The sequence below is a fragment of the Pocillopora damicornis genome, chromosome 6 (genome assembly GCF_964200805.1).
Source record: "Pocillopora damicornis chromosome 6, jaPocDami1.2, whole genome shotgun sequence".
Lineage (NCBI taxonomy): Eukaryota > Metazoa > Cnidaria > Anthozoa > Scleractinia > Pocilloporidae > Pocillopora > Pocillopora damicornis.
In genome coordinates, this window is record NC_142675.1 from 9619607 (window position 1) to 9643445 (window position 23839).

General features: G+C 37.1%; 1 protein-coding gene across 1 annotated transcript; it reads left to right on the plus strand.

Annotated features, from left to right (window-relative positions):
• The first annotated feature begins 709 nt into the window (after positions 1–709).
• On the plus strand, positions 710–22990 carry LOC113677306 (sodium/hydrogen exchanger 6). Its single transcript, XM_027194102.2, has 16 exons — positions 710–1041; positions 9329–9522; positions 10390–10467; positions 10999–11075; positions 12083–12189; positions 13230–13335; positions 14161–14299; positions 14650–14755; positions 15578–15666; positions 16262–16375; positions 17070–17181; positions 17887–18040; positions 18355–18403; positions 19543–19625; positions 20604–20712; positions 21675–22990. Exons 1-16 carry the CDS (start codon positions 765–767, stop codon positions 21810–21812), a joined length of 1932 nt encoding a protein of 643 aa, XP_027049903.2. The 5' UTR covers positions 710–764; the 3' UTR covers positions 21813–22990.
• Positions 22991–23839: the final 849 nt, after the last annotated feature.

Below are 23839 nucleotides of genomic sequence, written 5' to 3' on the forward strand. Positions count from 1 at the left end.
ATAACAGTCGTGGCAGCATTGTAAGAGTTTGGATAGGAATATCTACGACCGCTCAACGAATTAAAAACTACGTCAAACTCTCAATGAAAATACCTCATCTTACTTGCACAGCGTATCACTTGTTATCTGACCGCTTACTTTCATGAAAAGAACCCATTTTAGCAAGTTGTCCATTTCGAGGTTTTCCACGTACATAGGAAAAGCCCGCCCAAGCTCCAGCTGTGAGATGATCATTTGCGCGATAATATTCATGGCGGAATTATAAATATTTGTATGGGAATATTTACGACCGCTTGAAGGAATAAAAAAATATGTCAAATTCTCAATAGAAATACCTCACCTTACTCTCACAGCGTATCACTTGTTATCTGACCGCTTACGTTCATGAAAAGAACCCATTTTAGCGAGTTGTCCATTTCAAGGTTTTTCACGTACATAAAAAACCTCAAAATGGACAACTCGCTAAAATGGGTTCTTTTTATGATAGTAAGCGGTCAGATAACAAGTGATACGCTGCGCAAGTAAGGTGAGGTATTTTTATTGAGAATTTGACGTATTTTTTACTTCGTTAAAGTAGTCGGAAATATACCTATCCAAACTCTTATAATTCCGCCATGACTTCTATTGCGCAAGATGATCATCTCACAGCTGGAGCTTGGGCCGCCTGTGGACGGTCTCACACAAAACAAGCCATGAAGTTAAGTTATGCATAACTTTAGGGCCAATTAAGAAGTAGCGATAATCATAACTTTGGTATCGAGATCATGTTGCTACACATAATGGCGGTCTCCCGATCGAATTTATCGCTCTTAGCGTGTTTTTTACTACTTTCATTTTCTACCATCGTAGAAACACAAAATGAGGACAGCGGTAAAGTCAAAGAGAAGGAAGCTGCCGAGAAAGAGAAGAAATACAGTGCGATCCACACGGCATTCCTGCTTGTTATGATGTTTTTGTTGATTATCACTGTGCTAACTGTGTGGATTTTTAAAGTTAAGCGTTGGCGCTTTCTGCACGAGACAGGATTTTGTATGATATACGGTGAGTTCCCTATTATAGGTACCGTAGTTTCTCGGTTATAAGGCGCACAGTTTTTTCAAGAAAATTCTGTCTTATTGTTGAGAGGAAAAGCAGAGCTTTTTGGTCTGAGGTGTAGCGAAGATTGCATCAAATTCAATCCTTAATTCCTATGAATTAAAAAGGAATACTGCTTCCAGAACACTCACCAACTTCCATAGAAAAGTTTACATACGTGCTAAGCAGCACTTGCTCGCTAATATGATATCCAACTCAGGTCCTTCGGTCGGTAGCGTTCTATGGATGCACATTTTGTTATCCGCAGCTCACCAGAAAACAGGAAATGTTTCCGGTTGTGTCATTTTCTCTCCATGAATTCTGAAATGCCGTATTCACGGTCAATTTCACGATTGTTATTGACTATTGTCAGCAACAATTTTCAACTTGACGTTGAGATCATACGAGTGACGGCGAGCGCTTGGCATATTTGCGATCGAACACGAAGTTGAAGTTAAACTCTTACTGTTTATGATGAGTTTGACTGAGTTTTAAATCAGTTGGTTGATGTTAATAGAATGAAATCGGATCATTGAATATTTATTATTTAATTTTGTAAATAGAAGCATGTTTTCTAAGCAGGAAGGCTAAAACAAACGAGTATGCGTTTTATGTTTCTTATTACAGGTGTGAAATTTTAGCCTTGGTTTTTACGTAGATCATTAAATCTGTGACTTTTTCACTTTTATTTACGTTAACAAAAGAGTTTGCATGCCAGTTGTGTAGGGATAATTGTTCTCAGTTCCATCACTTCCTTTTGTTAAGTCTCAACCTTTTGGTACTTCAAATAGCCGAGTATTTTCACATAATTTTCAGTTTGGGAACTCGGTTGAATAAGTTGCTTAGTTTGGGGTGCGCTTATAACCGAGTGCGCCTTATAATCGAGAAACTACGGTATGTTCAGTTGAAGCACTGGTGGTAAAATTTTATCAAACAATACATAGCCTTTAAGAAAACAGATTTGTTTTACAATAGTATGGGGCTATGCGGAAGTTGGTGAAATTTCCGCACAGCTCCTTACTTATTGTAAAACAAATCTGTTTTCCCAATGGGAATGTATTGTTTTTGTCATTGATTTCTGTAGCCAAGAACTGAATGCATAATTTATGATGGGGCTATGCGGAAATTTTACCCCGTTTGATCAAGTCCGCTCACAACTGACCGCCTGATATTACAGGTATCCGGCATATTGCCAAAACTTGCCTTCGAAATGGATAAATCTGTTTTCATAGCTTGCACGCGTTTCAATAAATGTTTGATCCCCGTGGTAAACTTTCATTAAAATTATGTAGGAAGGGCTTCAAGCCTTTGCTAAAATCAGGGAATAGGGCTCTTGTGCAGAAAAAAACATTCATTAGTTTGTAATTTGATTGTTTATTATCATTATCGCACAGTTAACAGTAAGGAAACTGTGACCGGAGAGAAGATTTTAAGGTCACATGTGGCGTGCTTGTTGACGCACAAGTTCCTGTGTGTAACAACTTCGGCTTTTCGAGACCGCGGATGATGGGAAACTCTGCCCCCCCTCATTTGAAAGTAAATATCAATAGCGCCATAACATTCATTAACTGTGCCATGTTTCCAGAAAATAAGATGGGAACATGCTTTTTTCCACTTTCCACCATCAAGAAATTCCACGCAGAAATAGTATTTGAAGCGTGACTGGGTAATCTTTCAGGAGAAGTAAAAATTGTTTATCTTTTATTTTTAGAAAACTCTTCTAGAAAGTGTTTAATCCTTCTGTTATTTTATTTGCCCTTTTTTTGACTGCAAATATCGTCTGCATTCGCTATTATTTTTGCTGCTTGTCATGGCCTTTCCTGCGTGCACGTGCGAGCCAGTTGGTACACAGCACTCTTTCGAGTCTCTTTGCGTGGTGTCGGGCTTAAGTGTGTAGCAAGGGGGCATTGGGGCCCATTAGAAATCGCAAAACCGTAGGAAAAATCATCTAAAACCGAAAACCGTAAGCAAAACTGTCCAAATCGATACATTTTCACACCCCAGTTGTTAAAACCCTGATCGATCCGATAGAGTGGTGACAAGTGGAGCATACAGAGTTAACTACACTAATTTCATGGCAGGATTTATGAATACCATGGACTTGGCATTCGTATCTTCTAGTATCTGCTTAAATTAACCGCTGCGCTCTCGAGGACCTCGAGCGTGGTCTCTGCGGACTCAGCAGCTGGTAATGGAGCCTAATTAAATTAATGAAATTGGCACAAACGTTCTCCATAGGATTGCAATTTTGCAGTCGCAAAAAGCTATAGCTATGGAAAGTTTCATCGAAGTTTCTAAGACCTGAAAGTTTGGAGATTCTATTGGAACGTTGAATCAATCAGTCACGTATGACTTGTAATTTGGTTACCAACTTCGAGGTGGCGTTGACGTTGATAAAGTAACTCTGGCAATGATCTATGCTTAGCCTTACCCTAAGTGTAGCCGTACCGTCCCCCCCCCCCCCCCATCTTAGTGAAGGGGGAGGGTAAGGCTACACTTAGGCTACCTAGGGATCCCTGCGATATTTCAATTGGTTTGTCACGCATTCCTCTCGATAACATTTGCGTTTAGCGGCTATTCGAGATCAGTGAAGGCGCGTGATTTCGCGAAAACCGAAAACCAAATGCTTAAAGACGCAAACCGCAATGAACACTAAACCCGAAAAACCGACGTGTTTTGGCACAAAAACCGAAAAACCGATCTGAAAAATAGCCAAACCCGCAAACCGAAAATCCCAATGCCCCCCTTGTGTAGGTCTGGCTCAAAAGATATCTGTACGCTGCAACATGGGTTCCTATGTTTTCTCCTTTTCCTTTATTTGTATTTTTATTCCCTTTCTCGTATTATCACACATGTATGTTTTTTTAATTCCCTCAGTGCGTTCCCTCAGAGTTGGAAGTAGACTATGAAAAGCCAATATTGACCAGAACTGAAACCTTTTCTATCACTATTTGTTTCAAAGAACCCCTGTTATTTATAATTTTAGTTCTCAAGAGAATGTGTAGTTATTTGCTATTTATTTCCATTAGAACACGAAACTAGGTAGAGATAACTTATTTACTATTTGTATATGAGCAGGCTTATTTACCCCACTTGTAAAACTCCTTGATGAAGTCTACTATTGTTAGACGAAACGCGTGGGAGATAAATACAGGTTTTTACTTTCTCAGATCGTGCAGTGATGCTCACTGTTTCGGCAAAACACTCATCAACTAAGATCCGCATTTGCTGATCAACAACAACTCTTTAATCAAACCTCATGTATGTGTACGAAGACAGTATTCTTCAAATATGGTCATGAAAACCATGTCCGTAATATCTCCCTTTCTTTAAAAAAATAAAACAACTCCAACAGAACTTGCCTAAAAATCTGGCTGACTTAAGTTTACCAAAAAACTTGTCGACGCTGAGACTAAACCTAGTCCCTAATCGAACTTACTTAACGCCTTTACTAACGTTTCTTATCAAAGTCTTTGAATCTGGACGAGTACTTCGGGTTCTTGTCTTCTGAGACACTGGTAAAGCTCTGCTTGTGCTGGATGAATGCTCCGCAGGACTCGTGGGTGGTGAGCTTACTGGCTTAATACTTAAAGAAAGGTGTGGCAGGCCATATCGGTTCCGTGGGTACTTTCTTGAGATTAACACCAGGTAAGGTTGTATCATCCTTGTTTCTTTGCTTGTCTTGAGTTGTAGGCTCTGCTGCATGTCTCAAGAACTGCCTATTCCTTCTGAAGGTCTGATCGCCTGACTTGACCATGTAGGACCTGTCTGAGAGTTTCTCTACGCAAGCAGTCTGCTTCCACGTTTGATTCTTTTGCAAGAGTTCAATTTCAGGCAACTGTTTTGCAGTACGGTCATAGTAAAACTTGGCCTTTCGCCTTTCCCCTCTAACTGCTCTGTGGAGTCTGGAATTATTTCGGGACGGGGAAGACTTGCTGCTGTAGGTAGCAGAGTTCGTAGACTTGCTGCTGTAGGTAGCAGAGTTCGTGTTCTTCTAGACATAAGCCTTTGACTAGGGCTGGTTCCTAGACCTTCTGTATGGTTGTTCCCATAATCTAACAAAGCTAACAAGGGGTCTTTACCATCACGTTCAGCTTCCTTTAATAACTGTTTGACCGTCCTGACTGAAGATTCAGCTTTACCGTTAGCCTTTGACGTCACGTGGTTGAATTTCCAGCTGCGTAAAAACTCGTGAAATTTCTGACTGCTAAACGGTGTACCATTGTCTGAAACAACAGTATCCGGAATCCCATGTCCACTGAATTTCTCAGGCATGAAGCAATTCCTTGATGGCTGGAGTGTATTCTTGAAAGCCTCTCCGGCTTCATAGCTTTCGGAACTAACACTCTCTGACTCTTAAACAGAATTAATAATAATAAAGGTCTTTATTAAGCACTCTAAACAACAAACGTGTTTAGTTACAATGACATGAAATCAGCAAGTATAAAACTAATAAACTAACTAAATTACTAACTGAATAACTAATAAGAGAACAAACATCTATTAATAAAGGTCCTTTTGAAACGTTCAGTTCTGACAAGCGGGAGAGTATAATTATGGCGCCTCTTACGTAGCGTATCCATTGTTCGCTCTGGTGGCAAAAGGTCATCTAAAGCTGTTGGAAAATCGCTGTCGGTGATCTTGGCCCACAACTTCTTATCTTTTAGAATAATAATATTTTCAATCGAAAAAAGCTCTTTACAGTAGCCAAGCTTAAAAGCTCTCTTGAACAGCCTGTCTATGCGACTCAGATACTTATGATAGTACGCGCAGCCCCATACTTCTACAGCATATGTAAATATAGGTAGAATAAGACTGATAAAGAGAAGATGAAGATGATCGAGCGGCAGTCCATAGAATTTACAAACACGTAAGATGTACAGACGACTACTGGCTTTCGATATAATATTATCAAAATGTAAATCCCAGTTACACGGATCAGATTGAAAAGTTACACCCAACAACTTCAGACATGGTTTACGCTCTATAGAAACCAGAGGAGCAGGTAAGGCCTTAGTGGATTTGCCTCTAAGAAGCATCTCCCACGTTTTCTTGAAGTTTAGTTGCATACGATTAGCAGATGTCCATGCGACGATCGATCGGACCTCCTCAGCTGCTAAATTGCCGTTATTAGCCAGCGATTTTACTGGAATACTTAATGTTAAATCATCAGCATATTTCACAAGTAAATTCTGATTTGGTAGAATGGCCTTAATATCATTGACCATAATAGAAAATAGTATAGGGCCTAAAACTGTCCCCTGAGGGACACCTCTATTGATATTTACATAGTCCGTGACAATGGCATCAACAACAACTCTTTGTTTCCTGTTCTGTAAAAAACTAATAATCCAATTGGTCACGTATGGATTTATATCAAGTGTTTTCAACTTAGAGCAGAGGATATCATGAGGGACCGAATCAAAAGCTTTGCTGAAATCAAAAGAGAAGATTCTAACACAATCAAAACCCGACTCAAGCCATTTCAGCCAAGCATATTGACACTTAATTAAGGCCATTGTCGTATTGTGGCCTTTGCGGTATGCAAACTGGTCGAAGCTAATGAAGTTCTTCATATATTGAGATAATTCTTGTCTGTATACAAGACGTTCAAAAACCCTCATTATTACATTAGTCAGCGAAATGGGCCGCAGCTGTGTGCAATTTTTAAAGTTGGGCTCTTTAGGCAAGGGAGTTATGTCGGCCAATTTCCAAAGATCAGGTACAATGTGATTTTCCAAAGAACAGTTGAAAATATGGGTAACAACAGGAGCGAGGTCGTACGCAAACTCTTTCCAAAACCAGTACGGGATTCCATCTGGACCAGAGGCAGTTCTTTTTAATTTCAGTAGACTCCTGGTAACACTGGAGACCGTTAAAACAGGCATCTCGCTTGATTCCGGGATAGTGACAGTGTCAATGGGTTTATAAAGGGGATCAGTGTTAATGGAACAGAAAAAATTATTGATCTCGCTCGGGGAGATAATTGAGCTTACTTGCGAGTTGGTAGACTTCCTTCCTGTCAGGGAATTGACTGTTGACCACCAAGATTTGGATCCTGCACTATGTTTCTCAAAATTCCCTTTAACTGCTCGAACTTGATTATCTCTGATCAACTTGTTGATTTTCTCTTGAAGAGTTTGGATCTCAATCGAAACAGGATTTCCTGACATGTTACTTCGCCGAATCAATTTTCGCCGTTGGTCCAGTAGATGTTTGATTAGAGGAGAAAAGAACGGGGGGTCCCTATTAGACACACGTACTGATATACCCGGAAAACACTCATCAAACATGGACTTAATCTTGGTACAAAAAAGATTAAGTTTTCCATTCACATCTCCGCATTGATAAACATTGTCCCAGTTATGAAACTTCAACAGTTTATCCATATCCAGTTTATGATGATCACGAACATCTCTGAACATCACAGTTTTCCTTTCAGCCTTAAGTGGGATTCTGGGATATACCAGGACCACAGAGTGGTCAGATCGAACTAGTCCTTGAGTGACCGATACTTTCCTCCAAAAATGTGGGACGTTAGTAATCAAAACATCCAAAATTTTGTTCTTTCTTGTCGGTGTATTTACCATCTGGAATAAATTTAGTTGTGTAAGAAAATCATTGTAATCTAGCTGATTGAGGTCACCACAAATTATAAGGTTGCTGTTAGGATTACCAGTCAATAAATGATCACAACTATTTGTTAGATGTTCCAATAAATCATCAGGACAATATGGCGGATCTGGAGGATGATAAACAGCAGCCACATAAAAGCTTGAGTTGGGAGTTGTAATTTTAGCCCACAAACATTCAAAGGCATTATAAAAAACGCTGTCTAATCGTTCCAACAACCAATCGCTCCTACAGACAATAGCAACACCACCGCCTGACCGGTCAGTTCTATCCTTTCGCAAAATTGAGTAATCCTTCGGACAAACGAGATGAGATGGAAAATTTGGTTTAAGCCATGTCTCGGAGATGATGCAAATATCGCAGTTGTTTGAGTGCAATTCCATATGCAAAGCAGAAGCAGCATCAACTTTCACAAGTGATCTTGCATTAATGACCATACATTTGGGGATTATTCGGGGTAAAGAAGAAGAGTGAGTAGAAATGAAATGCAAATTTGTATCCTTGGGTCGAAGTCGTGCGCGTTTGGTCGTTGATAAAAAACAGTGGTCAGTGACACGAACTGGAATCTTGTGATGTTGTTGACGAGGTCCAAATCTAAGAATTGCATTGTGGAGCGAAATCTCTTCTATATAATTCCAGTAATCGCGAACTTGTATTGGGCATTGCTCTCTTTTCTCTGGCCATCCCGTTAGCACAATAGTTTTTAAGGTTTCGAGAACGAGGTCTTGCACTGTAGACTTCTGCGGTTGATCTAGCCTTTCTGGATGGAATCAAAGGGGGTGAGTGTGTCAAGTTCTATGGCGAAAACTTGGAAATTGTCTGACATCGACGTACTATCATTAAGTGAGACTCTGGACAAATTATCGGCCACATACATCTGTGCACCAGGTTTGTTCTTGACTTCTACATTAAAGCGTTGTAACCGCAACATCATTCACCCTTTTAACTGGCAAAGTTTCATTGAAATCGGTGAGATGGCATGAGCACGACTGCCTGGTGCTCTCTTGGACACACTCTCAATTTTTCAAATTTATTGGTGAAAGATACACCAAGAAATGAAAATGTTTGGAGTCATTTTCAGCAAAATATTTTGCTGATAGATTTATCAATACTAAATAATAAAAATGCTGTGGGAACAAGACATATTTATGCTTCCTAAGAATAAATACCCAGACAAATTTTTCTTTCTTGTTTGGACCAAGTCCCACAGGGTCTGTTATGGGAATTGTCCGAATGCATTTAGACTAACTTGGATTTAGAAAATTTTTCAATAAGAAGAAAAGAATCATTTGTTCGAGTAATTCATTTTTACAGTGCTTTTGTCATTTACCTGGAGTAGAAGGGCAACTCCAAGTTATTCATATCTTAAGCCCAGTTCAAATGGTCATGACAGTTCATAATAGTGGACGATAGTTTCAACTTTCATTCACCATCACTGACCATCATGTTTTCTGTCGCTCGCTTTGACTGTGTACTCTCGGTTGCATAGTGACTTGCAATTCATTTCAAATTCCACTTTTTAACACTTCCTTTAAGTTTGCAAGGTGCATGTTGTGATGACCATAGTTGCCGTGGATTGGTTGTTGGGTAAATTGTGCTAAGTTATCATTTTTTTTCCTAGGTCTGGTAATTGGCTTTCTCATAAAATATCTTAGTGGAAATAAGAGAGTGGCAGTTACTCACTCAAACTGTACCATAAGTTCTGCAGCAAAGAAGCTGTATATCAGCACTCCAAATGGTTCACTGTATTCATGTACGTTGTCTGGAGCAGTGCAGAATTCTGGCGCTGATCAGGGAAGTGAGCTGAATCAGATGGTAAGTACAATGAAGAAAATTCAGAGGCTGATGATAAACTAATAAAAGTTTTCTTACTCGGATTTTTTGTTTTTAAAGTGATTCCGCTCAAAAAGCAATATGTTTGCTATCTAATTAGTATATTTTAAAAGCAACGGTGCATAAAGGTCTATCGAAAAAGAGAGAGAACAGGAAAACAACCTCGAAAGTTTTGAAACCATGCGGCTAAAGTCGGTGCAATTAAACTGCACACGTCATGTTATGTATGCACATGCATACATGAGGATTTTTATCATCAGGGTAGTTCCTTAAGAATTAAGTAGGACTTGCGCGTGTGCTAATTTATAATACTGTAATGTGAACACATTGGATCAAGCAAGTTCTTTCATCAAACAAATAACAGTATGACGCAAATCAAACTAGTTAACTGCAAGTGTTTTATAGTGAAAAAAAAGAAAGACAAAGACAGGCAAGAAAAACAAGTTAGAGTAAAGGAGCAATGTATCAAGCCTTTTTACCCAAACATCAATATAAATATTCTCCATACTTTTCTCTATATTCTTCCTGACAATGGGAATTTGTTTAACAATCAATAGCTTCTTTGGTTGATGATTTTTCCTTTATTCTAATGACCTTAATGTTGGATTCGGAGGTAACATTGTTAGGAGAAATTAAATACTATTTACTCCCAGGGGTAAAAGAGTTAAATAAATTTTCTGTTGTTAGAGTACTAACCATAACATGCTGGGCAGAAAGGATCTCAGAATTTTTGCCTAATTTATAAATAATTATTTAATATCAGTTAAGAAATACTTTGTTGATCAGAAATGAAAGTTGAAAGCCTTTTGAGATGTACAGTTTACATTTTTCTTCTTTTTCTTCATGCAGGCTGTATTTGATCCTGAAATATTTTTCTATGTTCTACTGCCACCAATTATTTTCTATGCTGGATATGACATGAAAAAGGTAATAACTAAGTGAACTTTTGTTATAATCTTAATATAGTTCACATCTCTGCATTTACATAATTATACAGTGGTATTAAAGCACACTCATGTCACTTAAGAAAATTATTCAGAGTAAACAGAGCAAGCTCCAAGACCTTCTTCCTGCTCATAGCATCAGTACTTTGAACCTAAGGATTAAATGAGAGTTTAGGCCCATGTTCAAGACGAAAAAAATTTTCAATAGTTTTATCACTTTAATGACCTTAAATCCTAAACTATTTTACTAAAATTGTATATTCATTTGACATATTCAGTTTACAAACGCGACAGATATGCAAACAAAGTTCTCTAGAAACTTGCCTCAAACCACTAATAGTTCTTTTTAATGTTATTATTGCTATAAACTTTGGTAATAATTGTATTATTCAATTTTTTAGCTTCAGAGAAATAAAATTATAAGTAAACTATTTATTTATCTTTCACACTTTCTTGTTTGGAATAAGTACAACATTATATAGATTATTATTGTATATCTATATTACACTTGCAGCGCTTTTTCTTCCGGAACATTGGCGCCATCCTTACATACGCATTTGTTGGAACAACCATCTCGTGCATGGTGTTTGGGTGAGTAGATTTGACTAGATTTAGTACGTGCACTTTGCGGTGTAACTCAAAGATAAGCGGCGGACATCGAATACTAGTACAGTACCATACCCTCACCTGAAGTGTATGTGTTTATGTACAGACTTGTATTAAAACAGGTTAAGATGAAGTATATGTGCTATTGTTATTCATTGTTATGTAACTTTTCCTTGTGTGCCATTGTGATCCACAACTAAATAGACGGTAATATGAAAGAGCCGGTCCGCAAGCATGAAATTCATGAAATAATTATGAAAATTGCCGTACACAAATTGTTGAACAGATTTAAAGTTGAGAAAGAAATGGCGTATGACCATTAAGCACTTACTGTAACAGTGCAGCTCTAACTGATGAGGAAACATGCATACACATACATTTACATGTAAATTAAGCATGTAAAAGTTACAGATATGATGATGGCTAAGAATTATTTTCCTCACCTGCATGGCTGATTTGCACTTTTGGACTTGTTATGATTTCATATTTATACTGTTGTAAAAATACTTATGCTTCTTGTTTGTTTTTCTAATAATATGATGATGCTTCTGTTACACTTATAGTACTAATGATATTAACCCATGAAGAGAGTCATCTTTCTCAATTCAGAAGGAAAAGTATGGTTACTAGAAAGGAAAATAGTCAGTTAAATTTTGTGTGCATTTTGATTAGGTGATGTGAAATTAAAACCAACGTAAACGCAACAGCCAATCACAGGGAAGGAATAATATTATATTACAAAAAGCCAGTGAGAATGTTAAAGAGAGACAAGTCGCAATTGGTTTAAAATTTGAATTTGATTGGTTGAGAGGTTGATACAACCTTTTTATGCCAATCCTAGAGTAAAGTAAAACAAAACCAAAGGAATCCTGGATAAATAAGGAAATTTGCTTTTAAAGTTTAAGAAATTCCTTTAATATACTTTTACAATACTTCTTTACAACGCTTCTTACCAACTACTGTTTAATTTATATGTTCTGTCTGATAAACAGGGGGACAATGTATGCCTACACAATGATTGATTCTCATCATATAGACAAAAATTTTGATTTCCTGGAATGCCTCTTGTTTGGAGCTCTGATATCAGCCACAGATCCAGGTATGTTGGTTTGAATTATTCAAACTGGCTACTCAAGGCAATACCAACCTTATGAGCAAGGGGCAAATTTTTACTTGTATTACAGTGTACCACTGAATATCAGATTCAAAATTCCACTTTTATTTCATTTTGTAGTGCTTTAGTTTTTAGTTTGCAAAACGCTCCTATTTCTTTATCTGAATATCTCATTGATTGCATAGGGTGTACGTGAAAGGGGTAACAACATGGAGGAAACCATCTTAGTGTTCTTTGTGACCGTCTACAAAATCTGATAGGCTTAAAAGTTTGTTTCTTTAAAAGTCAAGCCTAAAGGCAAAAACAAATGTTGCCCTCCATGGGAAATCGGAAACTTACACTTTACCGTTAAACGGTCTAGAGAAACGTTTTTAAACAGATACTTAACGGCCAAAGTCCAAAAAGGGATAGCTTAAACTACGAAACGGTTGACCAAAATCGACAAACGGAGAACTAAAAATTAATGTTAAACGGTTGTAGTTGAACCGGAAAGTTTTGAGGAGAAGTTTGAATTAAGCAGTCGGCTATTTTATTGCACCTCTTTCGCTATGTGTACTACTTTGGCATATTTTGTGTATTCGGATGCCCTTATATGGTAAATTATTGTAGTTCTACAAAACAGGTGTACATGGTTTTCTGAGTTTCATGATGAAAGCACTGTGTTCTATTTTCAAAAAGAATTAACTGCTCAACCCCAGCCTACCAAATGTTTCATTTCAATTAATCTTTCTATGCTATGATAGAATCAATCTGATTAAAATGCTCACTGTATGAATTTATTATGTTTATTTGCTTTTACCTCCCAATAGCCTGAACTTCCCATTCTCAAACATTTTTAGTTTCTCTCGAAGTTTCAAATTATTGGGAGGCAACTCTACTCCATCACTAGTTTTTAAAAGTTGCTCTTCTCCATCACCCTTCTCCCCCTTCTTTCCCTAACCCCTCCCAGTGTTGATTCTCTGGTTTACACCTTTTGTAGATCCATCATAAACTCAAATGTAATATTACTTTGATTTGTTGTGCAGTAACAGTGCTGGCCATTTTTCATGACCTGCATGTGGATGTGGATCTGTATGCTTTGGTGTTTGGTGAAAGTGTTATGAATGATGCCGTGGCAATTGTTCTCTTCAGGTAGGAAGAAGCGTGGGTCAGAATTCGGATTAGATATTTATTGTAACTAATAGAATTAGTTGTGTCAAGTGCACAGCACAGTTGATGAACCAATAATTGCTCACTCTTGACAAACAAAGAAAACTACTATACGTGGTTTCTTGATGATATTGAAAACAAATCAAATACAGTACTTGCGAGAGCTCTTGTGATAGAGAGATAGATTATACAGCAACTGTAAAGAGTATGTGGAGTGCAGATATTGCCATCTCAATTCTTACAAAATGTTTGGCAATTACTTAAAGGTATCTTCGGCTGTGAAGTCAAGAATTTCAAGGCAATTTGACTGAGAAGCTATGGACTAGAAGACCCATTGAGCCACCTCCTAAATTGTCCACTGTTAAATCATGAGTTATTAATTTACTTATGTTTGAGTGTGAATTTAACATTTACCTTTCTCAACCCAGAGAATTTTTTGTGAAAGGAAGTGCAACTGAAACATACCTGTACATGTATCTTCATGCAATGTCAAGTATGGTTTGAATTAACAAATCAAGAAGCCTTGACTGTGCTCTCTTCTATTGTAAAGCATGCAGGAAGCGGCGAGAGCATGAAAGAACTGCATGGGGAAATATGAGACGTTGTCAAATGTTTCTCCCTTCTTCTTTAGTAGCGTGAAGTCTGAGAAATGGTCTGACATAGTACAAATTGGTAACTGGCACGACGGCTTTAGCTCAGCTTTTTGTTTTGTACTATCGCTGGTAGAGCACGTTCTTTCAGCCAATGACAGTGCGCATTATATCAGAATTTTTTTATAAATGAATTAAATCAAGCTTGCCTTTGCAGATCTGTGGAGACATATCTGTTGGACAGCACAGGCACTGGATTTCAAGTTGATAAGTTCTTTGAGTCAGTGGGTGTCTTCATTGGTGTTTTCTCGGGGTCTTTCTTTCTTGGTTTTGCTATGGGTCTTGTTACTGCTCTTGTATCCTTTCAAAAGTTCATTTGACATAATTACAAACAATGTTGGATAAAATCTTGGGACACTAACGGAATCTTACAAAAATAAAATCCTCACCCCCTCCCCTCCCCTCCCCTCCTCCCCCCCCAAAAAAATTATGAATTTTTGTCCTTTGAAAATTTTACTGAGATTTGGTGACTATTTTTTTTTTGGGGGGGGGGGAGGAGGTTCTGTATTTATGCTTGAATTGGCAAAAAGTGGTATTTGTATTATATTTGCATGTGGAGTTTGTTGTCAATATCTGTCCCATGGAGTTTTGATGTTCATTATGAACATTTTGTGGTTTTAGACCCTTGACATCACAACAAAAACAGGTGACAAAACTCACCAAAATCTCAGACTTTCCTCTCTTAGAGACGGCTTTGTTCTTCCTACTTTCATGGACCACATTCCTTATGGCAGAGGCAGCCAATCTAACAGGTAAGTGTCTAAAAGTTCACTAAATACTAAGGTGATGGAGAAAACCTTATTATCTAGGTAATCGTGGTGAAAATAATGCTGGGAATGTAGTAAATAAAGAAAGCACTGGCTAGTAATTCTACATAGTTATCTTTATTACCATAAATTTGAGAGTTATTACTTCTCATTTTGATAACAGGCAAAAAGAAACCTGATGGATATCTTGTCATTAAAGCTCTATTATTAATGCTCTATTATTAATATAGTTGTAACCATTGCTGTTTCCTCAAATGTGATTGGTGCAGTAGCTGCTTTATTTTTCACTAATTATTATGTAAAGTTGTAATTGGACAGCGTAAGGGAGTAGTTGGTTGTACATTGTGTAATCGAACACCTGTATTCAGACAGTTCAGGCAGCCAATCATATTAGGTCAACTCAGCTAAATCCACCAATCACAGAATTGATTGTCTGTTAGCGTACTCGTAATTATTAAATCGAACGGTCGAGTGATTTTTTTGAACGCTCGCGTGATTACAGACTGAATTGGACTCCACTCAGTCTTACATGTATTGCCATTACTAATTTTAAAAAAATGATAATGATTATAATTGTGAGAACACTCCTGATAATGATGATAATATTGATAGTACAGTAAATAGTAATTGTCATTAATCTTCTTATTTTTTGTTGTTGATGTTTTATATGTATTATTATTATCATCATTACCATTAGTGTTTTATATGTATTATTATTATTATCATCATTACCATTACTGTTATTATTTTCAGTTATGTAGATTGTTGTTGAAACTGTGCAATCATTTTCGTGCTGTTTCCCTCTAGGGATTGTTACAGTTCTTTCTTGTGGAATATCTCAAGCTCATTACACATATAACAATTTGTCAGAGGAGTCAAAACAGAACACAAAACAGGTACTGTACTTTTAATTACTTTGGCTTGTCATTCACATGTGTACTGTACTTATCCTCAAAACATATTTCATTTAGCTTCAGGAAAATCATACACTACATGATACTCCTGGAAAAGTAATTTATATACCGTATTCGATGGTCTAACAAATAACACAAGAGGATATTTTGCGACTTGCGTAGTAATCGAAGTCGCAGCAATGAACTAAATGTCCGCTCGCATTATGTGATTTAATTCCACTATTATTTCACTGTTTAGTACCTTGAATTTAGTTTTGTGAAATACGCCCTACCGCCTTATGTTGGCATCATATCGAATGCATAAGGAGTACGCAAAAGTCGAAAAGAACATGAACAAAACCACTGTGTTTTTTGGGACCCAAAAAAATCTGTCGCACTTAAGAGTTCGTTTGTTTAAACATGAAACCTAAAAAACAAAAACCGATCAAAGTTGCGTCGTTCATTACGGTCACTCTGTTGCTTCGTAGTTTTGCCCTGTTCTGTAGTGAAATGCTGTGGAATAATAGATCTCTCGCAGCTCTCTTCTACCAAAAATTACAAAGCTAACCTTCATATGTTTTTCAACATTTCTTTGCAGGCGTTTGCACTCTTAAATTTTCTAGCGGAGAGTTTTATATTTTCATACATGGGGTTATCTCTCTTCACCTTTCAACATCACCAGTGGAATGTTAGATTTATATCAGTCACATTTGTATCTTTTTTATTATATTGGAGTGGTGACTGGGAAAGTAACACCTAACACTTGTCACTTCTGATCTTTCGAAAATGACGTTTAATGACCAACATTTTGATTATTTTGAGGCATTTTTACGGGGCTGTGTTTCTGGTTTGAAAAGAAAAAATTGAGAAATAAAACAGTAGCTTTATGTGAATCTGTGGAGGAAACATTTTAAAACTGTTAACTTTTTAAATCAATCGTTTGCTTCTGTATTTTTTATTACTTTTTAAAGTTATGGGCTCAGTTTATGCAGAGCTACATGTAGAAGATGTGAAGAACTTTGAAGAGCGGCAAAAATCGGAGATTAAAGCAAGGGTACTGTAGTTTATGTTGACGGCTCCACGAGAGAGCAGAATCTTTTGTTTCTTTGCTCACTTTCTGTTTTATAGCTAATTGATTAGAACTTTAATTGGTCAATCAGTTTAAAAGGATCGTGAAGCTAATGAATGCTGTACACCGGTACCGCAAAGGTATCAGCAAAAGCATGCAACAAAGACAATTTCACGGTTTTCCCTCCTTCTCGCTATTGTTCACCAATTGATACAGCTTGTTAACGATTAACATACCTAAGCAAAAGCCCGCTTGGGTCATGCTGTTGTGGTATCTTACTGATTGAACGTTCCCTAGCCAATCATCGGTTACTGATTCTTAACTGTTTGATGTACAGCTTGCCATGACTTTGGGAAGGCTTTTAAACGTTTATCCATTGTCGTTTTTACTTAATATGGGAAGGCACAGAAAGATTAATTACAAATTTCAGCATATGATGGTGTTTGCAGGTGAGTAATCTGAAGATTGTTTTTTCAAGGAAAAGAATGTAGAACTAGCGTATCATTGTTGATGATGGTCAGTGCTCTGAGTGGAGTACAATTCGGTCTGGAATCCTTCGAGTGATCAACAAAATTGGACAACAGCGAAACGGGAGTTCGATTTGTTAACTCTGTAAATGATGATTACAAATAGAATTGGAAGACAAAATCCTATTCGAAATTAACTGATAGAGTACGAGCAGTCCCCTTTTTCGGCGAAGTCCGTCGCGCGATTAAAAAAAATATATCATTGAAAACACAATTAATGTTAGCGCGTCCCGAGAGCTATTGGAGTGACGTCGATACAAGTATGTATCAAAAATTTTGATACACTGTGGGTTAAACCACTTTTATGAATAAAAACATAACACGAGCTAATGAATTGGTGTGGAGTTCGTGTTATTAAACGCCCGATTTTTTCCTACTAAAAATGATGGTAAAACTGAATGAAGTGTACTCACGGAGAACTCGGGGGAGTAATTTCAAATCGCCCAAGGACGAGGCTGTCGCTTTTTTTATAGTAACAGACTCAACTGCAATCACCGTAGGTATCTTACTGAGTTGAGTCATGCCCACTCGCTCAGGCTTTGACGAGGTATTAAGTGCTCGTTTTTTACTTACTATCTTCCATTAATGTATCAGTGTAATTTTACACCTTTCAGCCGTTCAATGAAGGTTTGCGAGGTGCCGTTGCATTCGCTTTGGCCATGCGCAACACGGAATCAGTTCCTCGTCAGATGATGTTGACGTCAGTACTAATTGTGGTTTTTGTAACTGTTATTTTCAACGGAAGTGCTACCATGTGGGTACTCTCACTTTTGAAGATAAGGTAGGATACTGTTTTAAACATAAAGCAACTAAATCCAATTACAGACATATCCATTCACAGGAATCCGTTAAAGTTCTTTTGAAATCACCTCTGACCGTTGCAATCTGATTTGATCCCAGAGTTCCAAATAATTCGCCACTCACTCTTCTAAGAATAGCTTCACTTTTTCTAAAAGAATAAATTTTGTTTTTAAAAGAATTTAAAAAGAGTTTTTTTTCTTACGACGGAATCAAAGTTTACGTAGTACGATCTTTAGTGGGTTCTTTCCTCTTGAATCCAATTTTTAAAGTAAACATGTTCCATTTGTTTTTCAGAGTTGGCGTAGATCCTGAAGAAGAAGATAAGGGGTCTACCTATGTTTCGGTGAGCACTGTAGGTTTCTTCCGTATAAGTGTGCAAATTTTCTTGCCTTTGTCGGGGAACTATGTTTAATTAAATTGAAGACCACATAAATATAAATAATAGAGTCGGATCTTCTTTGCTTTGTGGAGCAAGGCCATAAATCCTTTTCTACCCGAATTTTGTCTTTATCTATCTTCTCTGTTATTACCACTTCCGCCATCTACTACCAAAGTTAGCCATCACTTTATTTTGCCTCGAGTCGTCAAATCTGCTCTAATATTTTCCTTGTTAGGGTATGTTGGGTCTCGCAATTGTGCCAGTTCTACCTCACAACTCTCTCTAGCCCTCCTCTGGCTACAAATGATTGTTTCATTTATACTTTATAAACGACGTTTACCGTCGATTGCATCATCCCTTCCACGCACATAAAAAAGGGGAAAAAAATGTACTGTTGGCGTACCAATCTTCAATTTCTCAACCGCAATACTTCAGTTTTGCCACCCATTTGGGTTAAGGTTGTGCATTGCCTACCCACTTGAGAGGGTTTTCACGCTTGTTGATAGTGGTCGGAAATGGCATTTGCTTCAAAGAAGGCCAAAATATAAACTTGAAATTTCTGCCTTGTTTATCTTTTATTTATTTATTTGTTTGTACCACCAAAAACCGACTTTCGAAATCAAGAGATTAAATCTCGCACAGCTAGATAATAAGAACAGAACATTAGCTAACAATCAAATCATAGTTTTCGTGGAAAAATATTTGCGTACATTCTATAGACCTCTTGGTACCCACTTTGAACTTTTTCTGTCAAAACGTTGAAGTTTGATAGGTCAACACAACATGTTGTCATCACGTGCATGGAAGGGTAGATGCAAAGGATGGTACTTGTAGAAAGAGGTGTTTACACAGGCATTAAAGAATTAGCCAAACGTACAAAATTCAGAAGGTTGTTATAAGCCTGTGCCTTTTTAATTTGATGAAATTATACTGTCGATTCACTTTGTTTTCTTTCCTGTTTATTGCTTTAATTTTTTTTATTATTATTGGTATCCAAGTTTGTCTGTAAACAATTCAAGTTCTTTTCGTTTAGTTTGTACTTGTCAATTATTTTGTTATCATCGGTGGTCGTTCTTTTCTTTTTTAATGTTCAAATCATGTAGAAAATAGATGACAATCGTAGATCTGCGCAGTCTCATTACGAAAGAGCTTGGATCTTTAGAATGTGGTATGACTTTGATGTGAAATATCCTTTTGTGAAAGAGTTACATTTCTTGCGTAGCATTTTAATTTTGCTTTTGTAACCTTCGCGATATTGATGCTGTTGTATACAGCAAAATGCACTGTGCATGTCAGAAATTTTTTATTGAAATAGCTTAACAAATTAAACTCGTTTGTTTTCGTTGGTATATGGAGGTTTCGCCCATTTCAAGTTCGCCCTCTACCCTCTTTGTGAGTTCGCCCATGAAGGAAAGCAGGTTCGCCCCACCTATACCAGTTTTATGTCAGGGATGGAGCTATTGGGGATATATTCTTACGCCCATTTCAACTACGCCCTCTACCATTTTTGAGAGTTTGCCCTAAAGCAAAGCAGGTTCACCCCCACCTATACCAGTTTCATGTCATGGATGGAACTACTGGGGAGATTATTCAATACCAACCAATTTAGTTCTGGAATGATAATTTGTTTTGAGTGGATAGTCGCTATTAACTTTGTTATTGAGTTTGTTTTAGTTTTTATCCCATAAACTCGGTGAAAAGGTCTCAACATAGTTATACACGTCATATTATTTACAATGATTATTGTAAACCATTATCAGAATGGACTCAAGATTCCTGATTCCTGATTCCAGATTCCTTTGTTGGTCAGTGGGTTAATTTTCTTTTTAGAGCAGGTCGCTGAGATAAACAGCACGAATGGGTATTTTTACGAAACTGTTGGGTGATTGGAAACTCAGAGTTAGTTCGTTGTAGGGCCATTTGAAATGCCCCTACAACGAAGTGAAGTGCCTACAACGAAGTGAAGTACACATCTACGATCATTTCCCATGCTGATTAAAAATTTCATCCAGCCTCTGACAAACGAAAGAGAATGGGGAGAAGAAATAAATCCTCTTCCCTTCTTTTGCGCATAGCAGAGCACGTTGCATTGGAGGTCTTTTTATTGCTCTAGGGTAAATGCGGTGAAAGCAAGACTTACTTTCACTTCCTTGACAAACTTTACGTATATGAAACCTATTTTTACCAACTATGGCCAGCCTCTGACAGAGACTTTACCGGGATGGTGCGGTCCTCTTGTAAGATTCCTCTCAAGATCGCGGCCTGATGCAAAGGTACTGTTTCAAATTTGGGCAGAAGGTTTTTCTAGATAAATGAACATTTAATCGTTTGTCTCATGGAGTGAGAGTCAGGCTAATCAATCTTGTGTTGAGCACGACGTTAACACTGCTACACTGCTAGTCTTTGTCAGGCGACGAGGTTGATAGTTTACATTTTGCCGTCTATAGTACCTTACCTAGTTATTTTGTTATAGGTGTGTCACAGCGCGTTTTACTGGTGCATTTAGATCATTATTGTCATTCCGTCTATTAGATATTTCTCCCTCATAGTTGGGTTTTGTTTCTGATCGACTGTCATGGTTTTTAATAGTTTGCATCCATGTTTCAGGGATTTCGATTCCGTTATCCCTACTCTCGCTCTAAGAATAAAGCCTTATGTCAATGACTTCTTTAACCCTTCCAGTGTACCAGGGAAAGCTATGATCAGTAAACCTAACCTGGCCCTTAACAGGAACGTGTCCTGTTTCATTGTCGTGTTCGAAATCGCCGAATTGTGAGCGCGAGCTAGCGCTATATCTCTTTCATGGTTTTTAATTCTCTCTTTCATCGCAACATAAGTGGGAAATGTTCAAAACGTAGATTACATGTAGCTGTGTGTAACAGATGTAGTTTTTGATATGTTTCGCGAAAGAATATGTGCGTGCGAGTCACCCTTGTCATGTAACTCACAGGTAGATTAAGTATAAATATAGTGTGTCACTGCAAATGTTTTGCATTATTTTGTATAATAACGTTCATCTATTTAAACCGCCATTTGCAACCGTAAGTTGACAACTATAGGTGTTTACCCCAGCCTGCAGTGCAGGCGTCTCGTTAGGACGAGTTACCGTTAAGGAGCGTGCAAAAGTTTATTCAACCGTGAAGAAAACTCTTTACGGTGGCAAATTTACGTTATCAACTCATTTGATAATTCTGAATTGCCCTGTTAAGCTCTTACGGGTTTTGTTTCAATGTAGGCAGAAACAGAACTGAGTTTTACCGACGAAGATACGGTCAGACTTGCCAGCGGCATTGTGAAAAGTGGTGAGCCGCCTGATCAGATAATGGAAGGAGATGTTGAATTAGGTGCTGTGCAAACGACAAGCAGAGCATAAATCATTTTCATCAAACCGAAGGTTTCTGTAGGTATTTAGTTGCTAGTTGCTTGGTCTGGTTAGGTAGTTGTGACAGGATGTCGACTTAAAGGAGAGCTTAAAGGAGAGCTTAAAGGAGAGCTTAAAAGCTGTCTCTATTACTGTGAAAATCTTTGATTGTAAGCTAGCTGTCTTTAATTGTTAAATTGTAAGTAATAAGAGTGTTTGGAATACGCGCATTGGTCAATCAAGGCCAATTAATTGGTTCGGTCTTACATAGTCTTGTAAAAGTTTAAAAGATTCCGCTCCTCGTGATTAGTGTTATATCGTTATTGACTTTCTACACTCTGATTGCAGTTTTTTTTACCCCTTTATTGAATGTACAACTTTGAAATAGTCTTTCCTCACGTAACACTTTATTAGAGAGGAATAATGTCTTGATGGTTTGAAAACATGTTAAGTTCAAAGCCTCATGAGAAGTGGATTTTTTTTACAATGTTAATTTGCTAATTTGCTATAATTAAATTTAATTTCAATTATGTTGTTGAATAAAAATTGGGATAGGCTCACAAAGTCGTGGTTCAAAAGTGACCTTGGAAAAAAACTTGAATTAAATTTCAACAGAGTCTTATTTTACTGATTGTTCTTGTTGAGGTTAGTTTGTCAATTTTCTTCTGACTCATGCCTAAAGCTATTAAACGTAAGTAGTTCTCCTAACAATAAGTATTACTCCTTAAACTTTGGAAGCTTTTCATTTCTAATTTTCTACCTGTTCATAGTGTAATCGGTCACAGTTGTTTTCCTTCAAATAAAGCAATATGCAAGAAATTGTACTAGAAAGGATTTGAGTAATTCAGTTAATACGAATTTAACATTTTTTAAAGAAACTCGTATCTACTCCACTTTGCCTTCGACAAGTTAAAAATAAGATTTTGTCACAAAATCGCTTAGATTGTGATTAATTGAATCATCCATAGAACACTGTGTTTATCCAAGTTTTTTTATCCTTCACAGCTTGAACGTCCTCTTTAACAGGACTTTAAAATAGTTATACCATAATCCTCAATGTTTAGTTGCTAGTTTTAACATAGTAGATCTTAAGAGAAAGATACCAACTAAGCCACCAAGAATTTGTAAGAAGAATTTTATTTAGCGAAAATTAACTTCAATAAAATAAAGATTAATAGTTTATTCTCAAATTTTGTATGGTTTCGATTTTAATTGGATTGTATTTTTTTTTATATTGTTGTTGGAGTTGTTGTTGTTGTTATTCTTTTTCGTAACTAGACTAACCTTTGTTTGGTGCATATGTCTCACTCACTCAATTTTGGATGGCAAGACAAGATAACATATCACCATTATTATAAAGGAATACTTTTTTTACGCTGGTAAATATTTTCATTTGTTATTTATATAGTTCTACATTGGTTATAGCTGTCTTGAATGCACCGCATTGGTATCGTCGAAAGCAGATTGAAAATGTATTTTTATTCTTTATTCAATGCAGTACAGAGGAGTAATGGAAAGCTTTTATCCACAAAAGTACAAACAACAAAAAAAGATCTCCTCATGCTTTCGACGGTCATTTTTTTACCGTAATTGTAGGAAAATGGAAAGAATCCAATTGTAGTCACCTATTCAGTTACGACTGCGTTCAGACTATCTCCCTGCTGGAGAAAAAATTAATAATGAATTCCACTGAATTGACTTGTGATAATTTTAAGCCTTCGGAAGCCTCTTCCGTGATCAAAACTCGGACATTTTTCGAACAAAAAAATTTATTCTTTTGGAACAGCATTTTTTGAAAGCCTAAGGCGCTTACAGAAAAAAAGACGATGTAACTCTATTCTAAATATTTTTTGATTAAATTTTAATCGTTGAATAATTTGAGAAAAATAATACAAAATCAAGTGTAACTGGCTGATGGTCCACTTTTAAACTTTTGAATATATGTCTTTTGACCATTCAAATCACGTCCCCGACAATGATGTCGATTAACTAAACGTAAAACTTGAAATAAATTTTCCATTAAATGCTTAACTATCCCG

Bases quoted from the DNA above. Each gene is read 5' to 3' on its own strand.
- LOC113677306 (XM_027194102.2), top strand. From the start codon at position 765: ATGTTGCTACACATAATGGCGGTCTCCCGATCGAATTTATCGCTCTTA. The intron at 18,041-18,354 runs GTAGGATACTGT...TTTGTTTTTCAG, and splicing joins CTCTCACTTTTGAAGATAAG to AGTTGGCGTAGATCCTGAAG. The intron at 19,626-20,603 runs ATATCCTTTTGT...GACAAACTTTAC, and splicing joins TGGTATGACTTTGATGTGAA to GTATATGAAACCTATTTTTA.